We start from the raw sequence: 19,188 nt of genomic DNA, 5'->3' as shown, positions 1-19,188 counted from the left end.
GTTTTAGTTCAAAGTGGGTAGTGGGTGGGAGACGACCAATCAGAAGGTGCGAAATCTCGAAGACATCGGACCCGTGCATCGAAGACCTCGAAAAAAAAAATAACATTGTTGCAACCATCAAGATGGCGCACGTCACAGAGCATCCTTTTCGTGCGAAGCGAAGAAAGCTCGATGAAGATCCTCAGGAGAGCAATGAGCCAACAATCAAAAACCCCTCCCAGTTGCGCAACTTGCTCGTTTTCCAGCAGAATCCCTTGGCGTCCAAGCAAGGTAAGTTCTTCGCTCAACGGTCTTCGACCACTGAAGCTAACGACGTTACAAAAGGACTCATTAAATTCAAGGAGTTCCTGAACTCTATTCATGACCCTGAAAAAGCGAACGAGAAAGCCCAGAAGCTTCAGGTCCTCAAGGGTTATTGCGATAAGCAAATCTCTCCCGGCAAAGAGAGGGAGGAGGATTCCGTCTGCTTTCCAGACATAATTCAAACCTGGGGCTTGGGTGATAGCGGTAACCATGACTCCTTGCTGACCAATGTGCCCTCTGTCCTTGCCATCTTCCTTAAGACCATCTCCCGCGAGCTTGAATTCCGCGAGTTTGGGCTGGCGCTGTGCAAGCATTTGCTGCAGAAAGACCAACTGAGACTTTTCAACCGTGGTCTTACCGCTACCAAGTCAAAGGAGCATCTCATATCACCTTGTCTTCGTCTACTCACGGAGATCGTTACATATGATGGAGGGGCGGTGGCCCGGCAACTCTACAACCGCCGCTATATCACCTTCAAGCGCCTCGAGGTCTTTTTGACTCCCAACAAGGCGCAACTCGAGATTTCAGAGGACCAGTCCAGCAAGTCAACTTTGCGTCGTAACGCCCAAAGGTATCTGCTTGCGAACTTGAGGGTTCAACACGAGCTCGAGAAGAGCGACATCATTGAGCAGCACAAGCTCACCCGCGCATTCCTCGACCATATTCGGAAGGACACTCGAGACATTGCCCTGGAAATCATCAAGTCTATCGAGAGGGACATCGTACAAGATGCCTCGCTGCAGCGCAAGTCCAAGAGCAAGTTTTTCAACCGCTTCAATTTGGAGAAGCTGGTGACCCTTTACGGCTACGATCGAGAATCAGAGGAGCCCAATCCTGAGAACATCTCGATCGCAAATGAGATTCACAAGCTTTTGATGAATATCTGCCAGACTGCGGGCCTTGGTGTTCTACTTCCTGAGACAGGCTGGTATCCGGTCGGAACCGACCCGGAGAGCCTGCCCGTTGAACATGACGACTGCATTGAGCTGGGTCTTGACTCGCCCATTTATGTCGACAAATACCGGGAAAATGTTCCGGTGCGGAACAATTCTCTTTCGTATCTGATTCAGTGTCTTCGTCCCGATGTGGATAGTTTGCAAATCGAGCTGCTGGTGACAATTTTCAAGGCAGCACCGGAGTTGATCGCCGACTTCTTCTCTAAGAAGACTATGTTCACTGCGGACCCTAAGCCAACTCCTTCGTGGCTGGCAGAGTCCGCCCTCCTCTTCTCCACTGTGCAGCTGCCTGTCCCTAAAAATTGTGGCTGGAGAGAAAGAGAGCCCATCCTGCCGCCACCGGTCTCGATTGTCATTGAAAATATTCTCCCTCGGCCTATGAGCCAGAAGATCCTGACCCGTTGCTTGAATCAAAATGCGGAGATTATCACCCTGTTCGCCGTTCGAATCTTGACTCTTGCGTTCACCAAACTGCGTTCAGTGCTGAAGATCTTCCGCGCTGAGCATGGACAAGCCCAGTTATTTTGGAACCAGGCTTCCTCCAAGCTGCTTGCTGAGTTCTCTCGCCGGTGCCCCGCCGTGAAGGATGTTATAGTTCTTTTCCGACGAACGGCTAAGGAAGATCTGCAGCAGCAAGATGCAGTGGCGGAGTTGTTGACCTGCTACTACGAAGTGATGCCCGACATCGCGTTGGAGGAAAATTTCGATGTCTCGTTGGTTCTAGTTGATGTGCTCAAGCGGCTGGAAGAGCCCGAAGTTAGCTCCGACGATTCGGAGCTTCTTCTGAGTCAATTGCAAAGTGTTCTGCATATTGCACAGCAGTCTGCCTCCATGCGTTGGTGGCAGAAACCAGGTAGGCGCCGCAGAATCTCGCTGTTCATGATCATGCCGGACTGACATCTTCCCAGCTACTATGCAATACTCACCCTTTACATCAATCCTCAAGGTCCTTGTGGACACCTCAGACAAAGATTCTTCGCGCCGCATCTCTGTTCTCTTGAGAACAGTCCTTGCAGAGAACTTTGTTCTCCGAAACTCGCCACAGTCATTTAACTCGTTATTGTCAAGTCTTGAAGACTCCGACACTAAAAGCCTCCATAAGCAGCTGGTTTTCTTCGACAACTGTGTGTCTCGCGTTGCTAAGAAGCCTGTCCACTATGTGGACCTTCTTGAGCCTCTTTCCGAGGATGCTGCTAACGGCCTGAGCCCACTCGTCCCGGCGATTGTCGAGCAGTGGCCTTTCGTCGTCAAGGCCGGGGATGAGAACAACGAACTTGCCATTGGATTATGGGTTGCTAAGCTCTTCACACAATTGAAGCAGGGCGGCGAGAGCACCAGCGCGTTGAAGGCTGCACGAGATGCTTTGATCGAGGCCACTGAGACCAAGAAAGTCAGATCTCATTTCAAAAAATGTCTCAAGGAGACAGAAGATGCCGACGACGAGGACAAAATGGACATTGATACAAACCCAGTCCAGCCCACTGCGTCCGGCAAGACCGAGGAAGTAGACCTGGATGAGATTTTTGGATCCCTGCCCACTGAAGGCACAACTCACAACGCATTGCACAAGTGGGAGCGATTGGATGAAGAAGAAGCAGTGGAGCAAGGCCACCTCGCTGAGTTGATGCTCTGCCTGTGTTCCGAGCACGAGGAAGTTCGACGACAGGCATTTTCTAATCTTGTTCGTTTCATGGCAAAGTTGAAAGAGTCCAAGTATGCTGAATGGCGTTCCGTGTATATCCTCATCGGAGAACTGCTGGAAACGGTCAATAGCATTGGACTTGACAAGCCCATTCCATGGATTGTTGGTGAATGCGCTTCGAACTGTCTTTCAGTCTTGATCAACCCCCTGCACAAGGTGTATGGCAAGGTCAACAAGTTCTTGCAAAAGGCCCCAGTCTGGGAATTAGAAAAGATCCCCTCATACTGGATCGACAAGATCTTCCTGCACGAGCCTGAGCTGGATGATGGGTACTTTGACGAGATCGACTGGCTTCTGGGACTGTTTGTGAAGAGTCTTCGCAGCAAGGCTGACATGGAAGTCTACCGTCGCGCCAATGTCTTTGAGCGCATTCTCTCCCTTTATCAGTCCCCTAGCCTTGGTTCGTCGGCCCGGCGTAAGATCCTTCATGTTATCTACCGAGCAGCCCAGGTGGGCGGCAGCACCACTCTAATCACCCGCGCGGCTGTTATCAGTTGGATCCAGCTGCAGATCGCCGAAGCTGACGACAAAGAGGTTGCCTTGCTTTCGGCTTTGGCGCGGGCTCTTTACAAAATGTCTGACCGCGAGCGAGTTGATGCCTGGAGTAATGGGACCCTTGAGTCGACGGTGGAGGCGATCACACAGACGTGAAATAGACCTTTGTACCATACCTTACTCTATATATCTTGATAAGAATCAACATGAGAAGGCGCAGATCCGGAAAGTCGGGCGAGACAGTCTTTCTTTTTTTACCGGTAGAAGATATCCGTGGTATATGCCGTGGAAAACCACTTCCAAGCTTTCTCAAGACCCATGATATGGGGCATTTATCTTTTTCAGCTTACGTGAATTTGATATATTTCAGTGGATAAACACATGCACTTGCTACAGAGGCACGCCTGCAACAATATCACGGATTCAAAACCCCATGCAATCAATGCAAGGTAACTTGAGACCAAGGTGCCGCAAGCTTCCAAGATTCCCATTTTCAAAGGATGCATAATTTTGAAAAATCATCCTATACATCACCGTACTCGTTGATATAATCACTGGACCATCAGTCTCAAGTGCCGTGATTCTTCGTGACTCGGAGCATCTGGTGGATCGCTCACCGACCTTGGACTCCGCCTCGAACCTCGCCACAAGGTGGCTTGCTGCTTCTCCTCACCTAGCGACTTGATTTTCCGACCGCTCCCCCACACGAACCTCACGACCTTTAACTTTCTCCTGTTCCTATCGCCTTTCACTGTGCTTACAACTATCTCTGTCCGCTTTCGCCCTTTTCCAACCCCGTGAACCAATGAGAGGATCATAAGTCTTTGGATCCAGATCGCACACTCCCTTGAGGCCGTCATGGCGCGACGGTACGAGATTGATGAGCTATTATGGCTGCGCTCATCGCCTCTCGTCGCAAAACCTCCTGGTCTACCCCCCCATTGAGGAATGGATGTATGTTCATGCTTCTCGTTTATCTGGCCGACCCCACGACCACCGCAATACTAATACAAGCCTCTCTCCTAGGCCTCAACCCGACCCAACCACCCAGCAGCGCAAACAGACTACTCGTGACCCCAATAACCCTCCTGAAACACCTACAGCCAGAAGACCTAGCTTTTTCGAACCTCGCCATATTTCACGGGGTTCCAATTCAGGTATTTTCTACTCCCCGCTGGTCCATCGACTACGTTCAACACCCTTCCTTGATGAACATTTGCTAATCTATTGCTAATTTGAAAGAGGATATCCTTCTCACCTCACCCAAAAATGTCTTTGCTTCGTCTCGAATGGGAAGCAAGGGATCGCTTGATATGACAGATCGGCCATTGCGAACAGGCAACCCAGATGACAGGAACGATCGATTTAACTTCAAGGATCGCTTCTTCAAGGACCGGGATGCTGTGGATGGCGATGGAAAGCAGTCAGCTCTGAACGGTCGCCGTGGTGGAGATAAAGAGGATTGGAATGCTGGGCGACCCCGCCGCATATTTGGCCCTGATGACCCAGAGCGCAAGCCCCGACGGAACGGAGAATTTGACCGATGGGAAAAATACCCAAACCCCTCGCGATTCCGCTGACGAGCGAAACCGAGACAAGGATGGCCGCTTCCCTCCCAAGAAGGACGTCCAGCCGGGTCGCTCCAAATTTGAAGGGAGCTGGTTCCGCAATAACGAGAATAACGTTCCTGCGCCAGACAGCGCCGATGCTGACGATGATAAACCACCACGTAACCGAGAATGGCGCCCGAGAGACCGACACGGCGTAGACCGCGACTGGAATCGGGGTGCCAAATTTGACCATGAGCCCGAATGGCTGGACAGTAACGACCGAGATGAACCTCGACGAGCACACACGCAGGAGGATTTCCAGCGCTGGAAAGAGCGCATGAAGGCAGGCTCTGGTGCTGCCCAAGCCGTGGCGCAGGAAGAGAAGAGAGATGCGCCCGCCGAATCGCACATGACTGCGCCGAAGCCAGATGGTCACTACACGGATGGGGAAGTCTTCAGCAATGAACGAAGCAGCCACGACGGTGCTCCCTTCATGGCAGATAACTCTATGGACCGTTTCTTCGGCATGCTGGGAGGAGAGAAGCCGCATGCTCAACAAGAAACCGGGATTCCAATTCCCGTCGATTCGGCTGCGAAGAACCAAGTCTTCGTTGGTAAACCTGGCAAATCGTCTCGCTTTGCCGGGCTTTTCAGCCCGCCACCAGAGAGTCCTTCGAAGGCTCCCGAGTCTCCTGTCCTTCCCATGGCCTCCGCTGGAGCTACCTTCTCCGGGGCTGCCTCCTCCAACCCTGACCAAGAAGGCTTCCAGCGGATCATCGCGATGCTGGGCGCTGGCGGCGGTGCTGGCGGCAGTCGATCGACCAGTGGCACTCCTCACCAAATTGATTCGTCCAATCGGTCACGACCCCAATCGATGGTGCATGCTGAACAGTCTCGGAACATATCGTCTCCTGCCAGAGACCTTTATCCCCGACAGGATTATGCAAGTCCTGTGCATGAGAATCCCCTTGCCCAGCTTGCAGGCGGCAAAGAACCCCAAATTGGAGAAAGAGAGCATTTGCTTCGACTCATGCAACAAGTTCGGGTTGGATCAGGCCCCTTGGGCAGCTCAGCCCAGCAGTCTCCGAGCACTGTGGGTCCTCCCCCCAGGCCTGATGCCGGATATGATGCCTCGCCCTCCTCCTGGCCCTCCTCCCGGGCTCGGTGTTCCTCAAAAGACCCCTGCCTTTTTGAACGATCCGGCCATCGCCAATATGCAGCGACCTGACAGTGAGCAGCTTCGCAGACGGGCTCCCAATGGGCCTCCCATGGGCTACTTTGATGATGTTCCCTTCCACCAAGGTGGCCAGGGACATATCACTCCTGGGGGTTCTCGACACCCTCAGGGTCCTAATCAGCCTCCTATGCCGCTCCAGAGACCCCCGGGACTAGAACATTTGCCTCCTCCGGGTTGGACTGGTCAGCCCCCGCCCCAGCAAGGCAATGGACCGAGCCCGATGGGTCACCCTCCTGGAATACCGACTCCTGGACGTGGCATGAACCCAGGATTCCCACCAGGCATGATGCCCATGCCTGGAAACCCCCCGCCACTTAACGACCGACAGGCCTTCCCTCGTGGCCCTCCTCCTGGCATGATCCCTCCCCCCCGGATTCATGGGCGCCCCTCCTCCTCCAGGCTTTCCTCCCATGCCGCCCAATCCAGAAATGATGGGACTTGGTTCTGGCGGCCAAGGACCATTTGGGCCCGGTAATCCTGGTCCCCAGGGCCCTCCCCCTTCTTCGCGACACCTACTGGAGATGTTCGGCCAGTCCAATGGAGGTGATAGCCGTGGAGGCATGGTTGGCCCACCGCAATTCCGTTAGACGAGATTTCCATACAGGCAGAGCTCTTGAGGCCTCATTTCACCGCCTAACATTTCCCTGCTCATAGTGATTTGTGATTTATCCGTGCAAAAATGTGAAGCAAGCATGCGGCGCAAGATTCGTCTCAGTCTTACCCCCCAGCCTGGTTACACGGCGATGTGGCATCTTCTCGAGATCAAAGCACCCAATTCTTATTGTCTTATTTTATGTCTGATTGTCCTTTCACGCTGTATTTGCAGATGCCCCATTTTCGGTCTGATGTCCATAACCCTGCTTTCCTACTCCGGCCTTGGCCCTTGCTTTTCCCAGCACTGGCTTGTCCTGTGTTTGTTGCTACATGCTTCGGGGGGTTTCCCATCTGGTGCTTGATTCTCGAGTTGATCTTTGTTTGCTGTGTTTTGCCGGGTTGGTATCCAAGTATTTCCGGTGGTCCCCTTTGGGGATATGATCGATTGATCTAGTGGTAGTTAGATTGCCCATGTATCTGTGGTGGAAGGGGTCTGTGTTTGCTATGTGGTAGATTCTCGCCTCCATGTTAGATGCCTGGGCTGATTCAATCTACCTGTTGCTTGATCAAGACGTATCAATTGCTTGTAGAGTTGACATATATATCGACATTTTTCGGAGTTTCCCCGCCGGGTGTCATGGATGTCTACCGGGAAGGAGGCGGCTTGTCGAGAATGTATCCAGATGAATTGTCAGGATCGCCGGTCGTCAAGTCTCAATCAAAAGGCACGCTGGGTTCACTGGTAATGATAGTGGGATGAATCAGCAACTTCCAGCGCGAAATCCCCGTGAAATTTGAGCGAAGTTTGCGCGGTGGGGGACTTACGTTTTCTCTTCTCAATATTTCTTTTTTTTGCAAGCTTTGAAATTTCCAGCTTGAAAACTTGGTTTCCAGGCTCATTCGTTCGACATTGACGGGGGTTTTCTTCATGTTGAGCACTCTCTCGCAGTACAAGTCCCGTCGAAGCACCCCCCAATGTCATGATAAAAGGCTAGTCTGGGTCCTGCTGTACCTGATTTAGACGAGAAACTAATGTCTCGTTCGAAGAAATCATTTCATGACAAGACCGGCTCAACGATCCCCTGCGACTCTGGAACCCCGGTCCCTGAATCGAATCTCAAATCTCAGATATTTGCGATTCGTCCGTAATTTCAATACACTGCGAGTATGGTCTCATTACAGAGTCATTACAGAGCAATTCAGGCCGCTCAGGGCATGGGAAAGCTGGAGATTGCCTGGCATTGTACGCTACTTGTTTGAGGAAGTTCCGCAGTTGAAGGACATTCAAGGTTGTCAACGAATAAAGATTGGGAATATTATAAAACTGGACAAGGAATCTCAATTTGAGATCCATTAGACTGGAGATGATCTAGAAGATTTGATGTATATATCGGTGATGCCAAAGATAGCCAGACCCGTGGTTGGGTGCTACCGGGTTGTTGGTTTATGTTGATGGGCAAGTACTTGCTAATGGATAAAATCTACCGAGAGCTCTGGGGCTTCAAAAGCCCTGACAGCAGCATCATCAGCCTTAATGGTGGCAAGACAGAAAGGCAGAGCCTCGACGGCAACCATCCTGGTGAGGATCTACAGGAGGATTCAATACATTAGCTTTGTGGGAGGAGCCTGTGATGAGATTGCAACCCACTTTAGTCTCCTTGTTGACCTTCTGGAACTACCCTGAAGCTGGGCGCGCTGTGAGTTCACGAAGAAGTTGGCGGCACTGACGGAGCCCTGGTCAAGCTCAATGCCGCTCAAGACAAGCTACAAGCATGAGAGGTTTTGGAAATGAGTGTAATTGTGACGACGAAACGCGAGATGCAAGCGTGTTTCTCCGTTTCATGGAGTGGCACCAGAAGGGACTTTGTTAAACAATGAAATGTGAGCCTCAATACCACACGAACGCGGGTCCAGTGGAGCAGCTTTAGGCATCGCTATAGCTAACTATAGCTAGCTTCAATGAAGCCAAACTCGTGATGTCTGCTATGCTGGTATGAAGTAAGCACGTACCATGGATCTATACCCGTCAGACAAGGATCCGACCGATTGCATAGAGCTGCGGAAAAGTGAGGAAAGATCCTAAGGCCAAGATTGACTGTTTCCATTCCCATTCCCATTTCCTTTTGAGCTGCTCAAACAACCTCCCGGAGATGGACTCATCTACTCATCTTCTCTTTTCCCGCGAATGCCAGCAAGGATACCACGTCTTGAAAAGCGTGGGACCATCAAGACTGTCCTAGGCTCATCAATCACCCAAGATCAATATGACAGACAATGTCCGCTCCGCACGGCTCAGCATCGAGCAAGGTGTACGTGTTAAACAGACTCGCAAGTCCTCCTCAAAGCTCGACACTGCTGACTTGGAGATATACTTACAGGCTGCGCGGATTCACATCTCGGACTCGGGCTCCCCGACGCGTGTCATCCCTGAGAGAACACTGTCTCGCTACCAGTCAGTCTTGCCGTCTGATTCGGGTCAAGATCTATCTCCAGTCAGACAGTCCTTGGCCGATTCCCTCCGCCTTCTGCCTTCTTCAATGACCGGCCACCAGGCCTCCCAGGGTGAGTGAATCCCAGATTCTGTCCATCAGGTACGGAACCATGGCTGATCTATCTTGTACAAAGCCGACAGCGAAGCGACCACTGAGATGGACGACACACTCGAGATACGGAGGTCGTTCTCAGAACCCACCAGCCCAGCTACAAGCCCCGAAGCACCAGGTCCCTTTCTGAGTCTCCCTAACACACCCGAACGAAATGCTTCGGGAGTATGGGCATTCCACAATCCAGGGCAGTCGGATTTCATCATCTGGGAAGATTCACAACGCCGCCTGTCTCCACCCAGACACGCTCCTATCTCGTTTTTCGACGTCGAAGAAGACAAAGAAAACATCTACGCCACGGTCTCAGACTATGACACCTCGGAGGGCGAAGAAACTACGAGAAACCACCTCGACTGGACACAAGCAGATCTGAGCCCACGCGATGTCTTTGGCCTGCCCATAGGCTCTCATTTTGGCCGACTATTGGCCGATACTTCAGGAGATTGGTATGCAGGGGACATGATCAGCCGCAATACGAGCCGCCATGGTATCTTCAGCCCTCCAGCTCCTACCCCCACCGTGACAAACTTCCGACTCAACATGCGAGCGGTGCTGCGTGATGAAGATGGAGATGAAGATGAGGAGTGGGGTGATTACTTGTCCATAACACAGATCCAAGAACTACAGGAGCTGGGATCCGTCTACACGCGGAGTGTTGAGCAACGAGCCTATGATGACCGTCACCTGCCTATGCGCGATGCTAATGGGCAGGGCCAGGCGAATGTCTTTCTCGGGGCGCGGCGTGTTACTGAGTATCAGCGGCACCAGGACCGCCGTCGACATGAAATGGAGGAGGATTAGGTGACTTGCAGTTGTTGCGCAATGGGCGAAAATGGAACAAACTCATGATTATGTTGCTTACGTTTTGCTACTTCCAGTCTTGTAGTCAAAATTTACAAAATACACACTGTGTGAATTTGCAAGGGACTCAAAAAATTGATGGCAAGTATGCAACGCCATCTAACCAGTACCGGAATTGAAGAAGGCGACCATTCAGTACCAACTAGAATGATAACGAAACCATGGTCAGTATGATCCGTATAGTCAAGGAAAGCCTCCTAGCTGGCCACTGTTGATATCGAGGAAAAGAAATGCTTTAAAATAATGTAACTTTCCCAAGGCGGTCACAACCATTATTTATGCCTTGACATGTACATCCGCCTGCCTCTCTTGGCAAAGATTTGACTGCCCCGACGCGCAATCAACTTGACTCAGTTAGCACGTACTATCTCCAAACTCGGAAGGACCACAAAAGTCTATTCAGATGTATGACAGCTCACATCCTTGATCTCCTGGCCCAATGTAGCCGCATAGCTCTATATCCCCCCCTTTTACTCCACGACTGTGGCATAGCGATATGCATCACCTGTCCACAACAGTTAGCCAGTGCTGAAGCTAGATTCATCGGCCTCCCGAAGCTGCTTGTCTCCAGAAAAGATCGAATGGCATAATATATGGACAGTCAACTCAACTAGACTACATGCAGCTTGCAATAAGTCTATTAATTGATGTCTACTGTTGATAAGATATGGAGAGGTAAATAATTCAGGACTCGAGCAAGTCGCTCACTCAAGTAGCTACTCCGGGACTACCAACTATTTTTTGCGACAACACAAAGAAAGGTCCATTGCAAGCTGGAAATAAGGTAGAAATCAAACGCTTAGTTTTTATGCCCTTTCTTCTTCCAACTTTTGCGGTTGCAAAACGCACGAGTTGGCTTTAAGCAGCCGAAAACACCGAAAATGCCCCACAAAAGCAACTCCGCCCAAGATCATGTTAAAAAGTAATGGGCAAAAGCGAGAAATCAATGCTAAATTAGTCTTCCGCTTCTTCTTCTTCTTTCAGATTGTCAGTAAAGCGGTCCCTCAGGTCTACCGCGCCATCTTTGGCGATCGCGCCGGACCAGTGTGATATGGCCCCTCTTGTCATTGATGAGATGCCCCATATTGCGAAGAAAGCTCTTGGCTGCACCCACATTCTTGAATGCAGCTACACCCATGACTTTAAAAATTTCATTCATCTTGGCTTTTTGCATGTCGTGCATTTGTTTGTCGATGGAGTCTTGACCATCGAGCGTACCGGCAGCGATTATTCTGAGAACTTCCACATCACGATCTTGTCCGATGCGTAGCAGCCGGCAGAAGGCCTATGTAACTGGTCAAAAACTAAATCTGGTATGTGTCATTGATTGTAAAACTTACCTGCTCATCGTGTGCCATGTTCCACCATCCATCTAGCACGATGCATTTGTTCGCAGCCGTGAGATCAATGGACGCTCCTCCAGTAGCGCTAGTTGAGAGTAGAATTGTGCATCCGGCGTTGAGTTGAAACTCTTGAATCCGGTTGTCTCTTTGAATGGCATCCACCTCGCCTGAAATCTGCAAAGAGTCAATACCCAGCGAATGCGATTATGGCATCTTTTCGGATACATGCCTTTTGGTACCTCCACTTCTCCTCCTGACAGATCAATTCGAGAATGCGCAAAGAGGTCAGAAAGTGAGAGAATATAACGATCTTAGTATCTTTATCCTCTAAAAGCCACTTCCGAATGATATCCCTGACCTTGGTCATCTTTGAACCTAGCCAGGTAGCGCCAAGATGGTATTCTTCGATGAGTGGGATCCAATCATCAGTAGTTGGATCTTCAGAATCTTCAGAATCATTCTCTTTCTCATTCCGGTTGAACATTGGGTTGCCCTTTGAGGCCTTGTTCATGGAGCTTCTACCTGTGCTACCGCGTTTTCGCTTCCTTCCGGGCCATAGATCTGACGCTGGGGGCGCTGTACCTGCAAGCAAAGATCCAAAGGGATGGAAATCAACGGCATCGGCAATTTCTGCTCTACACTTCATGCAGACTTTTCTTCGCGATCCGGCGGCGCCATTCTGGCTACAAAGGCCATCATAGCAATCCTTGCAGTAAAGATGGCATGAAGTCACGAAGAAGGGTCGGTCGAGTGTGAGTTTTTCCAAGCAGCCAACGCACTCTTTAGCAACAATCGAGTCATACTCATCCCAGCGCTCTGCAACAGCCAAGCGACGTGCCTGTTCCCTGATTGCACGCTTCAGAGCGATGCGATCTTCGAAGACCTTGCGCTCGAGTTTTGTCCAAGGCAAATCTTCCAAATAAGCCGTGTCAGAAGAAGAGCGGCCTTTGAGAAGCTCGATAAAGCCCCAGAGCTCTTTCGAATCACGGTCTGATGCGTCACCTGTCCCGGCAGCCTCATCTTCCAAGGCGGACTCGATGGCGCCTAACAGGGGCTTCACCGCCTTGAAAGCAGTAAGAAAGTGACTGGAGACTTGGCGCAGGTGTACGATTGTTTCAAGAATGCATGTCGTTTGCTCTGGGGAGATCATCGTTTTGGATGAACTGCTACCGGGAAGTGCTGTGCATGAATGTCAGTATGAAGCCAACGCTCGTCACTAAAGATCTTTGACTTGCCATTGAACTTATCAACTTGCTTGTTAAGGATTTCATCATAAATGACTTTCTCAACTTTGCAGAATTCAACCTCTATCAGCTCTTCCTTGGCGTTCGGCATGCGAACAATTGGGAGACAGAAGCATGTGCTTTCGAATGTTCTTCGGCGGTAGAGCGGCTCGAGAACTTTCTGAAGGTTAGCTATGCCTTCATGTCCCTGCATGTATAATAGAAAGTCAGTATTTGCCGATAAAATCTGAAACTGTAGACCGACTATATGAGAAGGGGTGAACGAAGCCACTTTAACCATGTGGAAGATTGTCAATACATACCCTGCTGAACTGATCCTGGAAGCTCTTCTGGAGTTCGCAGTTCGGAACCCCAAGAAAGCTGAAATATGGCTGCAAGTCTTCCTTCCTGCTATTCATCATTAGCAGTCAATCTGATCAAGAGAAAGATTCATTTACTTATACAAAGGCGTTCCCGTCAAGATCCATTTCCTTTCTCCGGTAAGGGCCCGAACAGCTGCTGAAGTCACACTCGTGTTTCGGATTGCTTGCGCTTCTGTTGGAGATTGTGAGCCCAATGGTCTTCATTTGAAGCAAACTTCTTGATGGAATTTACCGTCCAGAACGATGCGGTGCCAATTGATCTTGTGCATTAGTCCCAATTGGCTCTCAAAGTTGTTTCTCCACCATTCAGCTTTTTCTTCGTTGGCCTGCAGAGACTTTGGCATTCGGGATAATGGATATGAAGTCCGCACGTCATCGTATGTTGCCAGTCTGTCAGCAATATATCAGTCACAAAGCCCAGGGCTCCTTTCAAGATTCTCACTTACACTATGCCGTGCTGTTTGAAGCCATTGATGTTGCTCACATAAATCTGAGCCATGCGAACATTCCAATCCCAGATGGACCCCAGTGCACCGGTATTGAAGCCCAGGGAAATTTGGCGATGCCTGGTGAAGTCAGCCAATCGTGAGGTTCTTGGATATTGTAATGCATACTTACCAGTGACCGCGGGCGCTTCCTGGAATAATGACAAGAGTAGGAGCCATCTGCCCAGGTAGATTACCGAGAGAATCATCAAGAATACAAGAGAGCGTGGTATGCGTCTTTCCAAGTCCCATCATGTCGCACAGCATTCCTCCGCGGGGGACAGTGCCTTCCTTTTCTCGATCACACTGTGAATGTCAAGATCGTATAACAGATTTGAAACACGCGAGACTGTTACTTACCATCCATCCAGCTCCATCAAGCTACTGATCAATTAGCAATGTAACTCGAGAAGGCATGTTCTGGTTCACCTGGTGGTTCAAAAGATTCCGTTTCATCCCGTACATTGTCCATCCCCTTGCCCCGTCCATCTTTGGAGGATGTTGAAACATCCTCGAAGCCGTAAGCAAATTCGAAATGTCTTTCTTGACGTCCCGGGGGTTGAATGAGGGATTTTTTTCAATAATCCTGTTGGCGATTTCTTTGAGGGCTTTTTCCTTGTCCAGACTCTCGGAGGTGGGGACTACGGGTTGATTCGCATGCTTCTGGGCAGCTTGGATAGCCGATCCGATTGAAAGCAAATATTCCAGTCTCTGCAGCGGCGCCTCCTTGATTGCCTTGCGAGGCTTTTTCTCGATGGTTGAAACAGAGCTGATGTTTCCGCAGTCATCGATTGGCTGGTAAAACAAAGCTGTGAGCTCGTTGTATCCGATTAATCTGCGCAATCCTAACTCCTTAGATCGGGTCATCTCTCGCTCAGATATATTAATGTCCTTCTCTGGAACATTGCTCTGATTTTGATGGTGATATCGTTTCCGAGTTGCTCGATGGCCACTCGCTGCCGCCTTCTTGACAGGTAATTTAGCCGATGTGTTGTGCTTGGAATAACCGTCCTTTTGACTGATTTCAGCCGAAACCGTTGAGGCACAGAGAGGAATTTGAAGACCCCTGCTTTCATTCTCATCATCACTTCAACAAGTATTAGAGATCGTTCATACCATTACGGAATTTCGTAGTCAATTAACTGACCTTCCAGGAAGTTCACCATCACAAAAATGATTGAAATGCTCTTCATAGGAATTTGCGGGCACAGATATATTCGCAATTCCAGTTGGCAGGTCGGCGCCGTGGACAACGGAATTGATATCGCCAGTCGCGGTTTCTACGACTGGTTTATCTTCACGTAAGTTAATCTGACGCACGAATCAATCAGAAGTGACCTTACCAGTATAAGTCCATTCCGCCAAGGCTTCGAGTTCATCAGGAATTGATTGGCTTCCATTCCAATAGTCCAATCCATCTGTGTGAGGATAGGCCTGCGAGTCTTGTATTTCATCCAAATTGGACGCTTCATCCTCAGAGAAACCTTGAACAACTTCAGAAGCTCCAGATTTCAGGAAATCCCCGGCCCGCCATTGTGGCGCTTCGAGAGCATAACTAGGATAATTCTCCTCTTGCGCTTCGAGGTCTGTAGTGTTGCGATTTTCCGTCCCAGAGAGCTCACCAGAGTCAATCTTAGTAGGGATCTCAGAAAGCTTACCAGAGTTCCCATGATCTGGGGCCTTATCGACCTTGGCGATGGCATCGCTCTCCATCGTAATAGCTGGTAGCACACAATGATCTTCTTCGGCTTCATGGACTGCAGTGGCGGCGGTCTCGTTATTCATTGTAGTATCTAGTAGCAAACAATGTGAGTGATAAGATCCAGAAAGATTGATACAAGGATAGATGAAGATCAGGATTCCGTCTTGGCACCAAAATGTGTTTGGGAGTCACAAAAATCAGATTCGAGCGGGCGGAGCGGGATATAGTAAAGGTAGAAGAAATTGAGGTAGACGTAGTGAATAAGGTAGGCGACAGATGCAAATTATGGATGATTTGGAAGTGAGTGGCTTTCGAGAGGCTTGAAATGTACTCACTGGAAGGTTCAGGCTGAGAATCTCCCTTCATTGCGACGGAAGTATGCTGGGGAAAAATAGCAGTAGAATCTTGTGTTGACATTCACATCAGTAGGAAGAGAATATCAGACCAGAAAAAATTTGAATAAATTTAAATAAAGAGTAATAAAGAGTAAGGATGGATGTCAATGAAACGAGCATTAGGGAGAGAGATGAAGAACAAGTAAATAGAAGGTTGGAGGAGAGACTGCTCACAGTCAAGCCATCAATCAAGAAAGGTGAAGGATTTGTGACAATGGAAATGAGATGAATGGCAGTTGAATGAGCGATACAAACTAAAAGAACATACCAGATTGAGTCAAGATATGTAGTTGACACAGGTAGATGAGGGAAAAGATAGAGAAAGTCAGAGGCCGGAGCTCGTTATCTGATCCAATTCTGGGATCAAAATTTGTGGGCCATTCGATGAAGAATGTTGATAAGGGTACTAGTTGAAGTAGAGTCAAATGGGAGGAGGTGCCAACACGAGGGTCAAAGAAGTTGCTAAATGGGGCATTGTAATAGCCTGAAGAAATGTCAACAGTAGAGATTATCGGAGTGCAATGGCGACGGAGCAGGAAGCTGAAAAAGTGAAAGGGGCGATATCGAGATGCAGATCGCATGCTGAATTGAAGTAAATTTCGGGAAAAGGTGAAAACACGGATGAGAGTCGGAGAGAAAAAAAAATACTGATAGAGCCCTGTCTAATTGGGCAGACTTATAATAAGTGGCCTTTGACAATAGAATTGAACGAAGTGAATGTCAATGGTCAGCGAGAGATCTTTTCAGCATAATAATAAGAGCATGAGAGCCTTCCAAGAATTACCTCGAAGTAAAATATCTACGGCGAGAAAAAGAGCCAAGAATTAGCTAGGAGCCTATTCAAAAATGCATAGAATCACCTGCAATGTTTCCAGAACACAATCTTGCAAGTCTACGGAAAGGCCTGAATGAAGTAGATTCTGCCAAGTGAGATGTTCGTATAATACAAGTGTGAGAAGAACATGCAATCCCCAAATCTTCATGAACGCCCCAGATGAATTGTGCCTCGGGTATCATTGTGATGCAGTTGCCAGAATACGCGGCGATGTTTCGCTGACAAGGAAAAACGAAGAAATGGATAGGTGACCGGGACTGGATCATGATGCAGTAATAGCAGATGGTGAGCCAAGTGCGTCGCCGGAATCTTGTTTATTAATATCAAGTGCATTGGCTATCTTGAGTGATGGGACGGTACTTTTGATATTATCAAAAGGTAACGGCACGCGGTCTGGAGTCGAGACACTTGTGGCGCGAGACGTGCTGGACTCGAGATCTGTGGGAGTCGAAATGGTCGACATGTCTTCGAACATGGTATGACTGGAGTTCGACTCGACTTGATCGCACTTTAAGGATTCCAAATCCGTGCGTTCGGCCTGTGCTGATAGTCCGTTGTCGATAGCCTCGTAAAAGAGCATGAAGGCACCGCCTTGTGACATTACATTTCCTTCGCTAACCATTTGCACATCGTCATCGCTGAGACGATACCACCGCTCAGGCTTTTCCTTGTCTCCTTCGGCCTGCAGGACCTCATCCGGGACAGGGCAGAGAACACTGATGTAGGATACTTGCGGTAGCAGATATAATGTCCGTTCTCATGTCGGCCGTAATGTGTGATAATGGCTCGCAATTCGTATTGCCTGCTGGAAATACGAATGGACTCGCCTGGGCCAGGAAGCATTGACTCAGAAGGGTTGGTCACCCATCGCTCGATAGCGTCCCCGGATTTCTCGGCTCTGCGAGTTCCAAGGCACCAGTCATTCAGGTCCATAGTCTTAGGGAACTTCACTCCCGCAAGATTCTTCTTTAACGTGCCCGTCGTCTCATCGAAGAGACTGCGGTTGACATGAATCGCAAGACATTGTGGAGCCCGCGCAATAACAGCCTGTCGTGACTTGGTGGTGGAGACGCGGTTCTTGGAGGGAATGTGGCATTTATTTGCCAGTGTGGTTTCTGTAAAATCACCCTCCTCCAAGGCCGCCTTTACGGCCTCCAGCCTCGCCACCGCAGAGGTGCGTACAGCATCGGACAAGCCTGCCGTTTGTGAACGATCGGATAGACCTTCATCCTCCAACAGGCTACCAAGGAGGTTGCTCAACTGTTCATGTGCGCGTATTAATGTGCACTTAGCACACTCCACACCCTCGATAGGTTCCAAACTCATGTATTGATCCAGGCACTCACGCACGTCGTAATCGAATTTGCCTCCCAGAGGCACCGTGAGGCAATTAAAGGGAATGAGAGACAGACCTTCTGTGTAGCCACACTTCATACAACCCACTCGCTGGGCGAGTAAGCCCTCGAGAGGGTTGCGCAAAGAGGATTTCTCAATGACAGGACCCGCTTCATATTTATCGGTTGAGGTTTTATTCTGCATAATATCCCGAAGAATATTCTCCTCGGGGCCGGTCATTTTGAGTCCCATGTTTGTTGTCTGCCCCTTTGAGGCCTGCTGGACTTCGATATCGATTTGATCTACCACTTTCGAAAAGTACTCCTGCGCGTCTTGTTGTTGCCAGCTGCTCATAGACTTGAGATCGGCGGGAATCCAGAGCTTGCTTCCATAATTTGATGCGCTATTAAGCAGGTCAATTATTCCTTTTAGCGCCTGGTGTGTGGATAACGATCCTTTGTCGTCCAGTGCATTGACATTTTGACCCAAAAAGGTGGAGAAGGACTTCAGCGAGGCCAGTCCTTGAATTATGCTGTTCTGGTAGCAAGAGTTGTCCCAATTTCCCAGTCCAGAAGGCACCGCGTCTTTGGTATTGCCCAGGAGAGCACTGCCGAAGCCCGAAAGAGAACGCGATCGGGGGAAGAATGGAAAGGAGTTGTTATCCAGACCGAAGATACGCTGCATCGCCTCATGCTTCAGGTGGAAGGTCATCTGCGTAGGTCGCGGGGAAGAGGGATCCGAGTACGACATGCGGGAATCTAATGCGACGACAAGCCGAGAGGGTGTGAGATAGACGAGGACGTTCCAGAGGAGCCGGATGAGCGAAACGGGCGTAAAACCAAAGTGGTCTCAGGAGAAGGTAGACGGAGAAGAAAGCAGCCAGGGTATAGGCGAATACTTGACTGTTTAGCAGACCCGTGAAAGTTGTTTCATCGTGGGTGCTTCGGCTTGCGTAATAACGGATGGGGGCGTTGGAGAAGATGTCAGCTCCCTCTCTGCGGGCTGTCATGGCGGGAGGGGGAAATTAAAAGAGCCGCAGCAGGAAGTAGACCTGTAGAGCATGGGCCGGGTGGTATGATCGCGGACACCGTGAGCAGTGGATGAAAGAAGACGGACACGGAGACTTTGTATACAATCTTTCACTTGGTCCGGGGCTGCGTTTTAGGTGCATCGCGCCCACCGCAAA

At 49.7% G+C, this 19,188-nt stretch overlaps 5 protein-coding genes across 5 annotated transcripts; 3 read left to right on the top strand and 2 right to left on the bottom strand.

Annotated features, from left to right (window-relative positions):
* Positions 1–122: 122 nt before the first annotated feature.
* Positions 123–3,612, top strand: N7477_003402 (NPA1/URB1 family protein; the record flags this gene model as incomplete). Its single annotated transcript, XM_056965065.1, has 3 exons — positions 123–270; positions 325–2,112; positions 2,168–3,612. The coding sequence occupies 3 exons, from the start codon at positions 123–125 to the stop codon at positions 3,610–3,612; spliced, it is 3,381 nt and encodes a 1,126-aa protein (XP_056825018.1).
* Positions 3,613–4,346: 734 nt separating this feature from the next.
* On the top strand, positions 4,347–6,830 carry N7477_003401 (uncharacterized protein; the record flags this gene model as incomplete). The annotated part of the gene is made up of 5 exons (XM_056965064.1): positions 4,347–4,613; positions 4,701–4,859; positions 4,909–5,958; positions 6,047–6,581; positions 6,643–6,830. The coding sequence occupies 5 exons, from the start codon at positions 4,347–4,349 to the stop codon at positions 6,828–6,830; spliced, it is 2,199 nt and encodes a 732-aa protein (XP_056825017.1).
* Positions 6,831–9,101: 2,271 nt separating this feature from the next.
* N7477_003400 (uncharacterized protein) lies at positions 9,102–10,241 on the top strand (the record flags this gene model as incomplete). The annotated part of the gene is made up of 2 exons (XM_056965063.1): positions 9,102–9,399; positions 9,559–10,241. The coding sequence occupies 2 exons, from the start codon at positions 9,102–9,104 to the stop codon at positions 10,239–10,241; spliced, it is 981 nt and encodes a 326-aa protein (XP_056825016.1).
* A 1,048-nt stretch (positions 10,242–11,289) lies between these two features.
* Positions 11,290–15,520, bottom strand: N7477_003399 (putative SNF2 family helicase; the record flags this gene model as incomplete). Its single annotated transcript, XM_056965062.1, has 14 exons — positions 11,290–11,586; positions 11,642–11,729; positions 11,836–12,327; positions 12,424–12,823; positions 12,862–13,075; positions 13,191–13,278; positions 13,326–13,422; positions 13,483–13,640; positions 13,697–13,816; positions 13,869–14,041; positions 14,096–14,116; positions 14,165–14,822; positions 14,883–15,015; positions 15,079–15,520. 14 exons carry the CDS (start codon positions 15,518–15,520, stop codon positions 11,290–11,292), a joined length of 3,381 nt encoding a protein of 1,126 aa, XP_056825015.1.
* A 1,409-nt stretch (positions 15,521–16,929) lies between these two features.
* On the bottom strand, positions 16,930–19,011 carry N7477_003398 (ubiquitin-specific protease UBP1; the record flags this gene model as incomplete). The annotated part of the gene is made up of 3 exons (XM_056965061.1): positions 16,930–17,396; positions 17,483–18,850; positions 18,918–19,011. The coding sequence occupies 3 exons, from the start codon at positions 19,009–19,011 to the stop codon at positions 16,930–16,932; spliced, it is 1,929 nt and encodes a 642-aa protein (XP_056825014.1).
* Positions 19,012–19,188: the final 177 nt, after the last annotated feature.

Source organism: Penicillium maclennaniae (genome assembly GCF_028827695.1).
Source record: "Penicillium maclennaniae strain IBT 15551 chromosome Unknown utg000003l:1.0-5670915.0:1.0-5674809.0, whole genome shotgun sequence".
NCBI classification, from domain to species: Eukaryota; Fungi; Ascomycota; class Eurotiomycetes; order Eurotiales; family Aspergillaceae; genus Penicillium; species Penicillium maclennaniae.
This window is presented reverse-complemented; position numbering and strand designations above follow the sequence as displayed.